Here is a 17,727-nt window from a genome sequence, read left to right on the forward strand (position 1 = left end):
TGCTCATAATAGGGGCCTAAAAGTAGCACGACGTAAATTGGAAGAGAAGCTAAATCTCCTAAAATCTCTTCGGCGGTTATCGCGGGGGGGGGGGGGGGGGGGGGGCTATTTCCTGTTACCCTACTTTCGAAGAAGAAGAAAGTTTAGACCCCAGTGAAGCTAAACCAGCGCGTTTGCCTAATGAAACGCAAGATATCGTTTGGGTTTATAGATTCAAGCTCCGCAAGGCACAGAAAGGAGTGTCTGTGGAGGCATTGGTACCTGGTTTTTGACAGTGCGGGACAGTGGCACAGATAGTGCTCTACGCTTTCTATCTCATCCTCGTCCCTACAGCTGCGGCAGAAGTTATTTGTCTGCAGGCCTATATAGGCACCGTGAGTGCCCATGAGACAGTGACCTGTAAGAAGGCCCACTAGTGGGCTTATAGAGATACGGTTTAACAATATCACTGATTGCGATCTCTTTTCATCCAGCTTAGGCCAGATTTGCTTGGATATACTACAAGTAGGTTCCTTGGCCCATCTGACGTTTGCCTGCTCCGTGAAAAGAGATCGCAGGCAGTGTTTGCAAGTGTTTAGAGGAGGGCTGGCCCAACCCGCGGAGCATATTGTTTGCAGGTTGGTGCCTTCCCTAGCTAGCTCATCCGCGGCGCAGTTTCCTGAGATGTCACAGTGGCCAGGAACCCATATTATGCTTAGGTTGCAATTTTCAGCTAGTTTGTTGAGGGTTTCTCTGCACTTCAATGCCACTAGTGACGAGGTGTTACTGCATTTTCCTAGGTCTAAGCACATCTTGATTTTTAAAAACCAAGGGCTGTGAGTAATATAGTCCCAGTGGCTTCAATTCGTGCTACCACTGTATCTCATATAGAGCAACAGCTAAAATAATCTGACTATCGAAATGCGCAAGCAATCTTTTATGCAATTTATACAAGCAAGTGTCATTGTCCAACTTCTTCAGTCGCATCTACTACTTAGAGAACGCGCTTCCCTCTACATCCTCAATTTTTCAAAAGCTTGTAAGATTGGATGTTCTCTGTATGTTGGTACTAAATTTGTATACTGAATGAACAGATGTACATATATCATTTGGGCACTTGTAAATATCTTATTATAAATTCATATTTTACAATTATTTTTTTATTGCTGCCATTTTTTCCTACCTATTTGCACTCATCACTGATTTTTTGCACCGGTTTCTTAGGAAGCGCTTGACTGTTTTCATTCAACTGCCTTTTTCAACAATTTTTTCCGTTAATTTATTCTTACATGTGTACCTTTTTTCTGTTTCGCTATCAATATGCAGACAGTCAACGTAAAGAAAAATTAGGAACCGTTCATGCTCCTCATTATTAACCCTTTTTTAGAGATTTCGTCTTAAAATCAAAACTAACTCTTCCTAAATGAAGACGAACTACTTAAGTATTCTAAAAGAAGGACCCAACGGCCGTCTGACCAGGCAAAGCTCTCTGCACAAGGTGAGTATAGGCAAAACGACGGGTGTAAAAGTATGTTCTTCAGATAACGAGTCCAAAATAGCGCATCACATTATTCAATAGTACATCTCTTAATTCTGATGCACGAACACATTATCAATCCCATCCCAATAAGTGAAAACTAATATTTTTGACTGAAGGCCACATAGTCCGCACATAAATTGATTGAAGTGATATTAAAACCTGGCTAAGGGTGTTTTAGATTATTTCAAACGGGTATTGTTTCTATTAAAAAATATGATATCGATACGGTCTAGTACAGTGCATTATCTATAAGTGAGTTTAAATTTTAAATACCATAGATACAAATCATTGAAAAATTCTCCGAAAGCTGCCAGTAATTGAAAAAGGTGGTATTATTTCATTGCCTGCAAGGGTAGCAGGTACATGAAGCAGGCATGAGCAAACCCTCATAAGAAAAACACGTAACAACAAATGGCTAACGAGCAACAACATTCACTTATCTTCTAGTACTTAATGTCGCTGAAGTGGGATATTCGCATAGTAATGAAGTTACTAGGCGCTGAATAGGTGGGTAGAGTAGAATTGCACTCGTACCTATTTCTTTAGTTTGCGTTTCTAGTTAAAAATTTTGAATTTTTTCATGTTTATTTAGATATTCATTTCAATTATACATGTACATGAAAGGATTATCAACTTGCAAACTTATATGACGTTTGCTTACGAACTCTTTTATTTGTAAGGATGATGTAGGACTGCGGCCGTGATGCAGTTGCAAAAAAAATGTTAATGCATCTTTTAGAGCAGATGACACAATTGTGTTTATTACGGTTTCATGTCAAGTATAATTTGTACAAAAATGGTTAGAGAACACCAAAACGGGAACCGAATAATATATTTGAGAATATGGCATGTTACTGAAGAACTTTAATTATCAGTGAAGATCGTGATGGACTGTAGGTGTGTATGGTTGAGTAACCTTGCAGAAAACCAGTGTCCACTTTATCATTTAAGGTCAAATTGTGTATATGTAACGCAACGAATAATTGTATCTCCTGTGAACTGAAATTCGTAAGACATAGGAACATTCACTTGTCACATTACTTTGAATGCACTTCTTCAATGCATTCTTGATGGTATAATATACACTCATATCGACCACCCAAGTATTCAAGTTAAACTGACACACATAGTTTGAACCCAGCGGGAGTTCAACATCCGACGCACACGACACATATCTGTTTACATTTGTTAACCCGTTCCATTGACCAACACACTTATCGATCAGTCACGCAGATCGACATATCTGTCTGTTGGTCATAGTGACTGCCAAAATATTGTTACGAATATTAGCAACACTAAGGGGTACTGTCATTTCTAAGCCGATGCTAAGCAGTGACTTGTATGCACATCAATAATTCAATCATTATGTCTACACATATGTACGTACAGCGGAGAAGCAACGCACAAACACATGCAGATATCTTATATGAGATGCTCCCAAAAGTATGCAATTATAATTGTGGAAGTGTCGCTCACAAATACCGCGCATATGAGAGCTACACACGTGCATCTGTAGTTATAATTATATACCAGTAACTAAGTAAATTCTGGAAGCGCCTAAAAGATGCAACGAGGAAATCACACAGTATAAAAGCAGCAACAATAGAGGCGCGAAATTCAGTTCGATTTAAGCAAGCTATTGGTTGTGAAGTATCAGTGTTATTGTGAAGTACTTTAATAAAGGCCATTTTGCATTACTAAATATTGGAGTTATTTATTCAATAGTTTAGCGGTACGAACGTTAGCAGAAGATTTAGAATAAGCGAAATTGCAGTAAATTCGTTACAATATTTATATGCATCTAATTACATGTGTCCATAAATAGGTCACCATAATAATATGCTGACTTTGCATATATGCACTATGAATTAATGTACTTTTTAGTTTGTAAGTATAAGTGTAAACACATATTTCTAATATAAGAAATTTTGTACGAGAGGCAATGGAAGCAGAAGGAATTAACGAGGGGTACTTTCATCTGTAAGCCGATGCTAAGCAGTGACTTGTATGTACATCAATAATTCAATCATTATGTCTACACATATGTACGTACACGCAGCGGAGAAGCAAGGCACAAACACATGCAGATATCTTATCTGAGATGCTCCCAAAAGTATGCAATTATAATTGTGGAAGTGTCGCTCACAAATACACGCGCATATGAGAGCTACACACGTGCATCTGTAGTTATAATTATATACCAGTAACTAAGTAAATACTGGAAGCGCCTAGAAGATGCAACGAGGAAATCACACAGTATAAAAGCAGCAACAGCAGAAACGCGACATTCAGTTCGATTTAAGCAAGCTATTGGTTGTGAAGTATTAGTGTTATTGTGAAGTACTTTAATAAAGGCCATTTTCCGAATATTGGAGTTATTTATTTCAACAGTTTAGCGATACGTACGTTAGCAGAAGATTTAGAATAAGCGAAATTGCAGTAAATTCGTTACAATATTTATATGCATCTAATTACATGTGTCCATAAATAGGTCACCATAATAATATGCTGACTTTGCATATATGCACTATGAATTAATGTACTTTTTAGTTTGTAAGTATAAGTGTAAACACATATTTGTAATATAAGAAATTTTGTATAAAAGAGAAAGTATTTTCTAATAAAGATCAATTATTGTCAGACTCTAACCAACGCCGCTCGTCTTTTAATTCTTTTATATTTCACACTCAATTTAGTGAGTGATAGTACCCTAGTGCCCTTGTAAAATTTTTGGTATTATACAGTTGTAAATGTAAGTGTGAGCTACTGCGACGCAAAGTTTCACGATGTCGTACAGAATTTACCCCTTAATATTAAGCTGCAGGAAAATAAAGGCGGTAGATAGTCACGCTCTATCTAAGCGCAATTAAAAACCTCTACAGGAAGAAGTTCGTGCAAGTCTGCAAAAACGCTGATAGCTACACCTTTTTTAAATTTCCGATATACTTGTATCTAAGCTTCAATTTATAATCACCTTGAGGACATACTAGGCAGAATCGCTTCTCTAGATATGTCTTGTTGTCATATTCAGTCTATGTGAGGTCTGTTATTGACCGACCAGTTCAACTTAACAGAATCTTTAAGGTACCGAAATAGTTATACCCATATGTCAGTTCATTGTCGGCATATACGGTTTCTAAAACCGCCTTGCCCTATGACCTTCTTTTATGACGACTAATTTGGACAGCCAGTTAAAGAAGACTATCATCATAGACAACTTCAATCGTAATCTGTTTAGTGATGACCATCCTAAGAAAATAAAAAAAATCTACCGACCTGTAGGTTGAAGATGGTGCTGTTGTTGTTGTTGTAGCAGTGCTTTGCCCCATCCAATAGGAGCGACCGAATTGTTATCAATATCATCTAACGGAAGGCCAATGAAACTTGCTGTTTCAACAGGGGTGCACCATAATGAGAGGGTTGTTAGAGGCATTGGTTCCACAGTACATTTAAAGAGATGGTTGGTGTCATGTAAGGACACATTACAAGCAGGACATATGTTTTGTATATCGGGGTTGATTTTGGATAGGTAAGAGTTTAACCTGTTACAGTACCCAGATCGGAGTTGAGCTAGAGTGGCTCGCGTTTCCCTAGGGAGACTGCGTTCCTCATCTGCTAGTTTTGGATATAGTTCTTTGAGTACGGGCGGTATAGGCTCATCGATCAGATGTCTGTTGGGATGCCCAGGTTTCTGGATATGCAACAGAAACTGGTTGGTTAGCATTTCTCTCCCTAATGGGGAGTATTCTCGCCTATTATGTAGATGGTGTTCTGTGGACATAAGAAGGCAACCCGTGGCGGTTCTGAGGGCGGTATTTTGGCAGGCCTGTAGCTTCTTCCAGTGGGTCGTCTAAAGGCTGGGCGACCAAATCGGGAACGCGTAGCATGCAATCGGCTGGCCAATTGCTTTGCAAGTGAGCGTTTCTTTATCTTTACCCCAAGTACTGCCTGCAAGAGATTTGAGGATTTTATTGCTGCTCTGGTACAATTGCGGCTGCATGCTCACCAAAATGTAGATCCTGATCGAACGTCACACCCAAGATTTTGGGGTGTAAGACGGTAGCGTATTGCCACTGACGTGGATGTTCAAAGTGGTCGACATCTGGGACGTCCATGTTGTAAATAAGGTCGCCGATGATTTGGTCGGTGAGAATGTCAGGTTTCGCGAGATGGTTGGTATCATGTGGGGTCACATTGCAAACAGGACATACATTTTGTATGTCTGTGAAGATAGTGCTAGTAACGGAGAATATGGGATTCGCTATCTGTGAAAGGGCTGCCCATATCCGTAACTTTCTCTAACTCTCGGGACTATTTTTGCTGTGACAGTAACAAAAACAATCAGTTTTACCTTTGTATCTTGATGGCATTTAGTTCTATTCTGTAGGGCACAGAGTATAGCATAATGCGATTGAATTCGAATAAAACTGTCTTTGGTAGGTAATAAAACCTACTTCCTTTTAAAACAAATAGGCGAACGCTGTATAATAGGGTCCACTGGCTAGTGTTCTTGCTTGCCACACGAAACAATTTGAGCAATCCCTCCACGCTTCCCAAGGCAGTCGGTTCTATGTACCGGAGCGACTCGGGATTTTTCCCGACCAAGGACTGTCATCTCAGTGTGACCCCATTTAATTTGTTTCGTCCCTCCCACAAATTGTCATCCACACAGCAGCTCCTTGCAGCAGGACTGCTACATATTCTCTTACTCCGGGAAGGTATCGAACCCAATCCGGGTCCGTCTCCTGACCCCGGTCCTGAGAAATGGTTTTGCTGCATTTGCCAGAAAAGAATCTTTTTAGGACGGTCATACTCTGTTCAGTGTGTCTCGTGCAAGGGATGGTTGCATCGGACAGGTTGTTCTGGGCTTGATCCCAAAACCCGACGTCCACGTAACTTTTATAAATCTTTTGTGGCTCCTTGCTGCTCACGCCCAAGGGCGTCCCGTAGTCTACGCCTAAGCGCCCCCCCCCCCCCCCACTACCTTCCAGCAGCCTCGCTGCTCAGCAAGCCACAATAAGTACCCGCTGCTGCTCGCGCCCCACGGCGCCAACAACTCAAACAGCTGATACCACTCATAACTACTACCTTCGTAGTAGAGCTGGTAGCAATGCTGAGCATCAGCCCCTGCCCCCGTCTTCTTCTCCCCCCTCTTTTCTGGCAGCAATCGTGCAAGTCAGGGAAACAGACTCTTAGTCCCTACCTCCGTTTGCACCGTCTGCCAGCACAGAATATATAGGTTTGCGACATCCGCTCAATGCAGCTCCTGCCTTGGGTGGTGCCACTTTCCTAGATGTTCTGGTATCCGCGACGGCAACCCCTCGACGGGTTTCATCGCGCCATGTTGCCAGGTCGCAAACCCAGATCATCCGGGTACCCCAATGCTTGCCCAAGGGCGCCCAGTCCCAAGGCCAAAACAGCAATTGCGTCCTGGCCTTCCACAACCTAGGCGTAGTCACCCGTCACTTACCCCTAGAGTGGCGGCGTCACCCCTCATGCACTTCAGAATTCTGCAGTTAAACTGTAATGGACTAACTGGGAAGATTACGGAGATAGTCGATTTCATGAAGCGGCACAACATCCGCATTGCTGCGATTCAAGAGACTAAACTCACAGCAAGATCTGCATTGCAGACCTGCTCTGGGTATAATGTCCACAGGAAATACCGCGAGAGCGGAAATGGAGGCGGCCTCGCGTTTATTATACACCACTCTGTGCAATATTATATATTTGATCCTGGCATCGACCGCAGGGACAATGTCTTAGAACGTCAAGGCCTATCTGTTCGGTCAGGCGATGCAAATCTAGAAATCATCAACATCTACATCCCTCCTGTCACCTGTAGCCCCAGTGGATACCGCTCTAATATCGAGGCCTTACTCACTGGCAACAATCGCACTATCTTAGGCGATTTCAATGCCCATCACGACCTATGGCATTCAAACTTGCGGGCGGACAGTAGGGGTGAGATGTTGGCGGATCAAATAGAAGAAACGACGTTCTGCACAATATACGGAGACGCCCCCACACGTATGGTAGGAAGCTGTCATAGCTCGCCAGATATCTCAATCGTGAGCGCAGAACTCGTAAACTGCGTCAACTGGCAGCCGATGGTAACATTGGCATCCGACCACCTGCCCATACTTATTTCGTTCGAGCGTACCGCCGACTTCATCGTCACCGAAAAACGCACTTTCATAAACTTCAAAAAAGGAAAGTGGGAAGAATACAAATCTGCAACAGACAGCAGCTTTGCTGCCCTCCCTATCCCGACTGATGCCCGCCAAGGGGAGCGTGCCTTCCGTAAGGTCATTGAATCCGCCTCGGCACATTTCATTCCCGCTGGGAGAATTCCCGAAATCCGGCCCCACTTCCCGGCGGGATATAAACCAACGCATCAGATTGCTTGTGGACGAACACAAGCGGGCGAAATGGGAAGAGCACCTAAGAGGTTGTAACCTCTCTACCGGTGTAGGTAAACTTTGGTCCACCGTAAAGTCCCTATCGAATCCGACTAAGCACAAAGACAAAGTTTCCATCGCCTTTGGCGATAAGGTGCTGTCGGATGTGAAAAAATGCATGGCTTCAGAAAACTCCATAGCACTACCTCCGCGCTAAATGTCATTGGCACCCAGATAAATTGCGGTTTGAATCAATACCCCCACCATAGAACAGTACTCGTAGCGCTAGACCTATCAAAAGCCTTTGATACGGTCAACCATGGCTCGTTACTGCAAGGCCTGGAAGGGTCTACCCTTCCCCCATGTCTTAAAAGGTGGACCGCAAATTATCTGGGTGGTCGGCAGGCATCGGTGCAATTCAGAAACGAAACATCAAAACCAAGGAGAATTAAACAAGGGGTGCCACAGGGTGGTGTCCTATCCCCACTTTTGTTTAATTTCTACATATCCAAGCTACCTTCACCACCGGAAGGAGTCACAATCGTTTCCTACGCCGATGACTGCACAATAATGGCCACAGGCTATGCAATAAAATAAACGGCTATCTCCCTGATCTCTCCAGTTTTTTCGCCTCGCGAAACCTGGCATTGTCACCGACTAAATCTTCCGCGACCTTATTTACAACATGGACGCCCCAAATGTCGACCATATTGAACATCCACGTCGATGGCACTACGCTACCGACTGTCCTACACCCCAAAATCTTAGGTGTGACGTTTGATCAGGATCTACATTTTGGTGCGCACGCAACCGCAATTGTTCCGAGAATTCAGAGCCGTAATAAAATCCTCAAATCCCTTGCTGGCGGTACCTGGGGAAAAGATAAAGACCCGCTCATGACCACTTACAAAGCAATTAGCCAGCCGATTACGTGCTACGCGTCACCCATATGGTCGCCAAGCCTAAAAACTGGAAGAAACTACAGGCCTGCCAAAATACTGCTCTCAGAATCGTCAGGGAGAGAAATGAGATGCTGACCAAATAGTTTCTGTTGAATACCCAGAAACCTGGGCATCCCACAGACATCTGATTGACGAACCAGCACCGCCTAGAGGCCTAAGGAGTCATCTCCGTAAGCATTTTGAGGAAATACGGCACCTGAGAACCCAGCCGTATGAAGCGAAAAAACACAAGCAGGTCCTTGGTGAACTCCATAGACAGGCGTCGGACCTTTATGTCGGGAATTGCCCGGTGAATCCAGTACTTGAAGAAAAATATCCAGAACTCGCGGAAGAGGAACGCATACTCCCCAGGGAAACGCGTGTCACTCTTGCTCAACTTCGTTCTGGATACTGTAACAGGTTAAACTCTTACCTATCCAGAATCAATCCCGACATACAAAATGTATGCCCCGCTTGCAATGTGTCCCCACATGACACCAACCATCTCTTTAATTGTAATGTGGAACCTACGCCTCTAACACCCCTTTCCTTATGGTCCACCCCTGTTGAAACGGCAAGTTTCCTTGGACTCCCGTTAGAGGATATTGATGACAATTTGTGATCGGTCGCGGCTGTTAGGTGGGGCGAGCATTGCTACAACAACAACAACAACAACAACAACAACAGCAATCCCTCCAAATGCCTAAGCAGATCCCTATCAGAGCTAATTTGTAGGAAATTCCTCCGCAGAACTAAAAGCCAAATTAAACTTCCTTAACCCTAACGCCATAGTCGTAACCATACCCATATCCATAACCATCTCAATGTGATCGATTAATGGTGCCTTAACCTAAAAATCGTGAAAATTTCATAAAAATGCTGAAAACGCAAAAAATTATAAACATATTCCACAAAAAATAAGTATCTTAGTCATAACGTATCCAAAACAATGAAGAAAATCTAAAAAAAGTTATTAAATTCACCAACTCAAATATTTTTAGGTTATGGATATGGCGAGAAACCAAAAACCAATTGATTGTTTATGGCGTTAGCGTTATGGTCTGGCACCATTAATCGATTACATTCCTTTCCATAAGGTAGGTTCGATCAGCTGATTTATCTGGTTATGGCTTTATGGTTATAAGTCACCATTAATTCGCCCTTAATCCCCCAAACTGGTTTGGAGCCACTGTATTTCGTGAGAATATCTTGTGATATAGAGTGCACCTTATACCACACAAGTCAGCTGATGAACCAATTAACACCCTGTGTTTAACTTAACCAAACAAATTTGGCATTTCACCTTGGCAACGTAAACAAACACCACCCAAAAAGGCGCCTTAACCAGGATATCAATATGGAAGGCAAGGACGATCGATCGAAAGGGTGAGCATAGCACGAAATTTGCACTGCTGATGAGGTCATAATCTGAATAAATTTTCAGTAAACGCAACAACATGAGACAATATCGTAAAAAGCCGCCACACCAACACCACAATAATACTTCTTCCAGTTCGCAAGTGAAGGTGGTTCGCGGCGTGGTCGATGTAGCTGATTCCAGTGATGACCGTTTCATTTCACGACGTGCCTGGACCTCATCTCGACCAAATCCGCAAACTCGCCGATTTTCATTGGACGATGAAGAAACTGACTTGAATGAAATCGAATCAGCACAAATGCAGGCAGGAGATTTTGGTTTAATGGCACAAATGCCCAAATCAGTTGGTGGACATTTTCAATTCTCATCTGAAAAGAATTGGGAAACAATCGAAGGTGAACAATTGCTAGACAACACCGAAGCTAGTCAATACTTCACACTCAATTTGAAACTATTAAATGTGGGCTTGCAAACGATACCATTTCATAAGCGTATGGATTATGATGCATCCATGTTTACGCGTGAACAATTGCAAATGATGGAAGAAGCTGCGGAAGAGGCAGAGAAAAAGCTATCAAAATGTTTTGCGTGAACATAAAACAAATCCACGTAAGGTTAATAGTGTCAGCCGTAAAAGTGGATCAGGGCGTTCGCAAAATAGCACAAAAGCGCCTAAATCACCACCAGCGAAGCGGATGCACCAGATGAATTAGATGAGTTGCTTAATTTGACAACGGCTGCTGTATCGAAGGTGGGCATAAGTGAGGGAAGTGGTAGTGGTGCAGAGAATGCCGCAACGCCATCGATGAAAGCGAATGCAAAAGCCAACAATGATGACATACAAGATTGGTTGGACAATGTGCTGGAGGAATAGTAACATTAAGTAAATTTAGTTAGCGTTTTTTTGTATCACTGAAGTTATTCTAATGCCTGAAATTTCTGTAAACTAAGCGTAGCACAGTTACTACGTTGTGGTAGTATGTCATTTGCGTCGGTTGGCTACTGTTTCAGCTCTTATCTATCATTGAATAATGCTTTATGAATAACTATCGCATATATTATTATCCACCTCAAAACATCCAGCGGGGTTTCATCATAGCTATTTATTAGCGCCTTTGAGCATTACTAATCATCTATGAATACTAATCAATTAAAAATAATTGAAAATAAAGTTACTGTAAAAAAACACATTCTTCTATATCTAATTTAAAATAATCGAGAGATGAAGACAAGGAAAATTATAGAGTAAAATCTGCTTTGAGGACTTACCTTTTTAGAAATCATACTGTGAACCAATCTGCCAGCAAGAATTGAACTGCTGAGAAGCTTTAAAGATTTTCACCCCGTGATGCCCACATTTGACGCTGAACAAATATCTGACGCCGGAAAAGGAAGATGTGCTTAAGTACACTCTCACGGGTGAAAGTCCTCTCGATATATGTCTCATCATTTTTATATCAAGGCGCAATAATCTTCCAAATGTTTCTGTATTTTGGTAATACGGCGTCAACAGACTATATGCATTCTTAAGTACAAATATGACTTGAAATGTTGATTTCTTTTATAGATACATTGGTCGCACCAAGATAATATTGTACGATGATATTAAACATTTATACACATGGTCACAATATGAAAAACAAAAACTTTGTGTAAAAATCCACAATAATTAAAAATTTTGCTTTTACACGATGTATTATGTTAACAAAATCCTGATCGAATTGGCGGGCACACGAAACTGCTGCTTAAAGGGCCAATTATTGGTGACTTATAACCATAAACCATAACCACATAACACAGCTGATCGAACCTACCTTATGGAAATCAATGGAAGCGATTAATGGTGCCATACCATAACGCTAACGCCATAACCATATCATAGCCAACCAATTATTTTTTGGTTTCTCATCATATTCATAACCTAAAAATATTTGAGTTGGCGAATTTAATAACTTTTTCTAGATTTTATTCATTTTTTTGGATACGTTATTACTAAGTGACTTATTGTTTGTGGAATATGTTTGTAATTTTTTGTGTTTTCTTAATTTTTATGAAATTTTCACGATTTTTAGGTTAAGGCACGATTAATCGATTACATCGAGATGGTTATGGATATGGGTATCGTTACGACTATGGCGTTAGGGCTAAGGAAGTTTAATTAGCCCTTAAAAGCCCGGCCAAACTTGACTTAAACATAATACCTTAAGGGCTAATTAAACTTGCTTAACCCTAACGCCATATCCATAACCATCTCCAATGTGATCGATTAATGGTGCCAAAATCGTGAAAATTTCATAAAAATTAAGAAAACGTAAAAAATTACAAACATATTTCACAAAAAATAAGTCTCTTAGTCATAACGTATCCAAAACAATGAATAAGATCTACAAAAAGTTATTAAATTCACCAACTCAAATATTTTTAGGTTATGGATATGGCGAGAAACCAAAAACCATTTGATTGTCTATGGTATGATTATGGCGTTAGCGTTATGATATGGTACTATTAATCGATTACATTGATTTCTTAAAGGTAGGTTCGATCAGCTGTTTTATCTGGTTATGGTTTTATGGTTATAAGTCACCATTAATTGGCCGTTTAGTCACAAACATATTTTTACTAAACCGTATCTATTGGCACCGGTTATAATAAAAATGATTGCTTATGAGAAAAATTTTGTCAAAATGAAACTAAAACAAGAAATAATATATGCAAAAGTTAATAAATTCACCAACTCGAGTATTTAGGTAACGGATATGGTGAAAACCAAAAACAAGTGGTTGACTATGGTATGGTTACCAATTACATTTATTTCTATATTGTTTGTTGAATCAGCTGTTTTATATGGATATGGTATAGGAAAACCCAGAAAAAAATAAAAAGAAAATATTCGAAAATTTTATTCCGAATTTTCCGAACGCATAGGGACAGCCTAATTTATAATTTTCACTTATTTTCGAGTAATATGGTAGCCTTTGTAAAGGCCTCCTGCGATTTACAACGAGATTGACTGAATTTTTGTATGTGTGCGTGTCGGGTATTTGACGCTTGCCCCGCGTAACCGTAGCGTTCGGTCGTGAATATGTCGTCATCGGATGACGATTTTTTTACTTGCACTAAAACAGTTGTATTAAAAAATTTTAATAAATAATAATAAAAGCTTTACATTCAATAAAGCTGCTAAACATTGATGATTTGTGGGTACAACACAACGACAACAACATTAAAATCGTCAACTTCAACTGCAAATATCTGCGGACAGAGATAAAATTTTGGCCCAACTTTAGGGTGGGTTCCAAAAACTGCACTACTACCGAATTGCTGTTCTTCCGCGCACTTGTGCATTTTGAATGTAGACACAAACTAAATACAACACTGCTGTTTTGTCAATCACACCCCGCGACTATCAAATAAGCAAGCGTCAAATGAAAAAATCAAAAATTTTTGTAATGACTTTTTCCGGTCAATTTATTTATAGAATTAAATTTTGGTTAGGCTTTTTTGACCAATGTATTTTAGATGCAAAATAAAAATTTTTGATTTTCATCAACTTGTAGCCGACAACAAATACGTGCATTGTAAATTTTACCAAGTAGCGCAACTAACAGCTGATCGGTGAAAATTCGCACATTCACACGCACAGTTCTCGACTCAGTTTCAAAACAAAACTTTAGATTATTTAATTCAAATTTTAAAGAGAGATAATCCTTACATATTTATGTATACAGAATATATATGGCGTTTTTGTTGTTATTAAAACAATAGTTTTATTTATATTAAAGCTTTTATCATTTTTTTTTTTAACTTCGAAAAATCTCCCAACACCATTCCTTCATTATATGACATTCGACTGCCTAGTCCACTGCCTTCCACTCTATTCGCAACATAACCTCTACTTAAGCTGCCAAACTATATAGTAAACAATGAATACGTGTGTACGTACCCGACTGCACTAACCCACACAAAATTCAGTCAAGTCCGTTGTAAATCGCAGGAGGCCTTAAGCCTAGTAGACAATATGGCACCGTTACAAATAAGTCAGCTGTCAACCTTTTTTTCAGATCGTTTCTTTCATTGTTTACTATATAGTTTGGCAGCTTAATTCGAGGTTATGTTGCGAATAGAGTGGAAGGCACTCGCAAGCCGTGAAAATAGGCACTCGAATGGAGTGGAATGAAGAACAGTAGGAAGACCAGAGTTGCATTGGATCAATCATTGCATCAATATTAAAGATAAATTTAGAAAAAATAATTAAATACTTGAGTATAAGCAAACATTTTCTTTCAATTACTCCAATTAAGGTGTCCTAGATGCTATATATTCCAAAATTATAACATTTTATGTCTGTTTAAAAATTTAACTTCAATTTCCCTAAGATTTCCGTAATATGGCCATTAGTGATGTTTGTGTGTGTGTGTAAATTTTGAGCGATCAGCTGTTAATTGCGCTACTTGGTAAAGTTTACAATGGTTTCTTTGTTTCCTTGCACTCTGTTTAATTTGGAAAATATAAATAATTGTGAAATTGTTCAATTTTTATATTAGATTCCCCAAGAACGAGTATATCAAATTAAAGAAAAAATAACAAATTCAAAATGTCAGCTTTCACATGCATAAATTGCTGCGTAAAATTTGCATCAGCCGATTTGCAGCGCGATCATTACAAAACCGATTGGCATCGATACAATCTAAAACGTCGCGTTGCCGAACTGCCACCCGTCAGCGCTGAAGCGTTCCAGGAGCGTATGCTCCTCATGCGGCAGGAGAAGGCCGCCGAGGAGGCAGAGAGTCAAATGAGTTTCTATTGTAATGCCTGCCGCAAACAATTCGGTAATCAGAAGACACACGATAATCACTTAAACAGCAAAAAGCACAAAGAAAATCTATCGCGCTTCGAACGAGAGCACGAGGATGAGGGCGAATTGGAGGTGACCAAAAAGTGTGTGATTCCACAGAAACCACATCCAGCATTAGCGGCAGCTGCCGAAGGTAAAGGCAGATTTGCTTTGCATAAGCAGCAAGGGGAGAAGACAACAACGGAAGCCGAGTATGAAGATATGGGGGACGATAATGAAGAGTTTGAGGATATAGAAGTAGAAGAGGTAAAGATACAGTTTTTGAATTACAATCAATTCACATTTTTTTTTAGCTTATCACTATGTTGCCGTTGTAGTTGTTACCCAAGCCATAAGGCATGGTAAATACAGCTATTAATTGTTGTCTGATTTTTCTAGCCCTATGCCCAGAGAATTTGCCGTTTTTATATGGCTCATGGAAAGAAAAGTCAATTTGGGTGTTATAAGGTGATTGTCAAAATATTGGATATTCGTTGAGCTCAGTGGACATTGAAGTCACGTTAATTCTGGCTGCTTTATTGCATGATGTTCTCAGTTTGCCCACTGCGTTGCACTTATTGCCTGTGTCCGTCCAAAATTTTTTAAGATTTTATGAAAACTTCTGCAGGCTGCTAAGATTGTTTCCACTTTAGTGCTTGAAATTCCGCTGTGTTTGAATTATGAGTGAATTAGGATCCAAGCCTTCAATACTAACCCGTTGCACCATTAAGGTTCTAGTAATAATAGTTAATAGTATTGTTATATTTCGTCATTTTTCGGGTATACGTTCGGTATTTTGCCTTTAGCACCATTAAGGTACTAGCTTGACTATCTGCGGAACGTTAACACATCGCACACGTAGATCAAAACATGGATCAACTCCAAAAATCACAATGTTCAAAAACCCGGAAAAACTGACAGCGTTTCCCATATGCGGCGATGTACTTTTTTTTTTAAAAAAACTTTCCCGCTTAGTAATTTTATGTACGTATTTAGCTGGGAAGCCCGGACGTACTCATACCTTCAAAATTTCAGATTTTAGAGTTAGCACCCTATTGCCCTAGATGTGCGATATGACTACAAGGCTATCCCACCAACCCTCTTCGTATTCATTCATATTTGTAATATGATTCGCATTAAGCTGTAAGGTCAAATATGGGCGAGAGAATTCCGCGCGATTAGACAAATAGCCATACACAACCCTTTGCTGCGTAGAGAGCCATGGTAGCCGAACTCCTGATAAAGGGAAGAGTATTTCGGCTGCTACAACAATATCACTTACCGGAAGCATAATTTCGCCCTAGAAGACGCGTGTTAGGTCCGAACGTAGTAGGGAACCATGTATGTTCTTACGCCATCACCAAGTCCATAGATAATTCCTCCCAACTGCTTTCATTTAAATTTATATGTATGTACATGAACTTCTTACAGGTCGAACAATTTGACTCAGATGAGTGGGAGAAGTTGGCTGAAAACCCCCTCACCGAAAAGGATTGCCTATTTTGCACACATGTCAGCGAAGATATGGTCGAAAATTTGAAACATATGTCTGTAGCCCATTCCTTCTTCATACCCGACACAGAATTTTGCACTGATCTGGAAGGCTTACTCTACTACTTGGGCGAGAAAGTGGCAAATTATTTCATTTGTCTTTGGTGTAATGATCGCGGTAAAACATTTTATTCGCTAGATGCAGTGCGCAAGCATATGGTGGATAAGGGACACTGTCAGATGTTGCACGAGGGTTTAGCATTGGCTGAATATGCAGATTACTATGATTATAGCTCCAGTTATCCAGATCATGTAAGTATGCATGTTCCTATTGTAAATTTTTTAAGTTATTTAATAACCATCGTTTATTATTCAAAATAGCAAGAAGGCATGGATGCCGATGAGGAAGTCGTACCCGATCTACTTGATGGTGATGAATATGAATTGGTTTTACCTTCTGGCGCTGTCATTGGGCATCGCTCGTTACTGCGCTACTACAAACAACGTCTAAATCCGCAACGTTCAGTGGTACCCAAAAAGTCTGATAGGCGTTTACATAAAGTGCTGAGCGAATATCGTGCATTGGGCTGGAATAATATGCAACAACAGGCGGCAGCACGCAAAGCTCGTGATTTGCATCTTATGAAACGTGTACAAGCTAAATGGCTAATGAAACTTGGTTGCAAAGCAAATAAACTACAAAAACATTATCGTCCACAAGTTCCATTATAAGTGCGGTGATCTTTATAATTTATTTCTTTTAAGCATTTTTTATTGCTGCTACTACGATTTTAATTTGCATGGAAATAATTTCTCTTCATGTTGTAGATTTGACATTTCTCTTGATAAGCTGGAAGTAATACATATTAAATGGAAATATATGACTATTTGAAATGTAAACCCTATACACTTTTGGAGTTTTTCTTATTTGCTTAAAGTATGTATACTAGGGTGGTCCTTTTAAATCAAGTGCACGATTGTTTCCAGTCTCACCCATTCAGATTATAATACTTAGGCAAAAAATATCACATATAAATTTTGAATGCTCAAAACATTAAAATAGAATTTTTATGTATTGAGTCTTCATAGGACAATCTGAGCTTAGATCCATTTAAAATACGCCTTAAGCGTTTCCGATCGCGATCAAAGCTCATATCTAATGA

The 17,727-nt window shown here is 40.1% G+C and overlaps 3 protein-coding genes across 7 annotated transcripts in view; 2 read left to right on the top strand and 1 right to left on the bottom strand.

Annotated features, from left to right (window-relative positions):
* LOC137249034 (uncharacterized) overlaps window positions 1-11,914 on the bottom strand; it is a 139,067-nt gene extending 127,153 nt beyond the window's left edge. For 3 of the 5 annotated variants that reach the window (XM_067780121.1, XM_067780123.1, XM_067780117.1), the window contains exon 1: window positions 11,509-11,912. The gene's annotated coding sequence lies outside the window, so the exon portion shown is untranslated. Of the gene's footprint in view, window positions 1-11,508 lie in introns of all 5 variants that reach the window. The other 2 variants (XM_067780125.1, XM_067780126.1) reach the window with 1 other exon arrangement.
* On the top strand, window positions 10,164-11,419 carry Aven (Apoptosis and caspase activation inhibitor). Its single transcript, XM_067780150.1, is given in 4 exon segments — window positions 10,164-10,247; window positions 10,306-10,804; window positions 10,806-10,923; window positions 10,926-11,419. Coding segments are annotated over 4 exon segments (834 nt in total). The 5' UTR covers window positions 10,164-10,218; the 3' UTR covers window positions 11,114-11,419.
* A 2,775-nt stretch (window positions 11,915-14,689) lies between the features above and the next one.
* On the top strand, window positions 14,690-17,469 carry LOC137247631 (cytoplasmic 60S subunit biogenesis factor ZNF622). Its single transcript, XM_067778604.1, has 3 exons — window positions 14,690-15,340; window positions 16,505-16,876; window positions 16,946-17,469. Exons 1-3 carry the CDS (start codon window positions 14,834-14,836, stop codon window positions 17,294-17,296), a joined length of 1,230 nt encoding a protein of 409 aa, XP_067634705.1. The 5' UTR covers window positions 14,690-14,833; the 3' UTR covers window positions 17,297-17,469.
* Window positions 17,470-17,727: the final 258 nt, after the last annotated feature.

This window comes from Eurosta solidaginis, chromosome 4 (assembly GCF_040869045.1).
Source record: "Eurosta solidaginis isolate ZX-2024a chromosome 4, ASM4086904v1, whole genome shotgun sequence".
Taxonomy (NCBI): Eukaryota; Metazoa; Arthropoda; class Insecta; order Diptera; family Tephritidae; genus Eurosta; species Eurosta solidaginis.

What these genes read in the sequence shown, in the direction of transcription:
- LOC137247631 (XM_067778604.1), top strand. Translation starts at nt 14,834, where the DNA reads ATGTCAGCTTTCACATGCATAAATTGCTGCGTAAAATTTGCATCAGCC. An exon ending in AGGATATAGAAGTAGAAGAG is followed by an intron (nt 15,341 to 16,504) that starts GTAAAGATACAG and finishes AACTTCTTACAG; the next exon opens with GTCGAACAATTTGACTCAGA. An exon ending in GCTCCAGTTATCCAGATCAT is followed by an intron (nt 16,877 to 16,945) that starts GTAAGTATGCAT and finishes TATTCAAAATAG; the next exon opens with CAAGAAGGCATGGATGCCGA.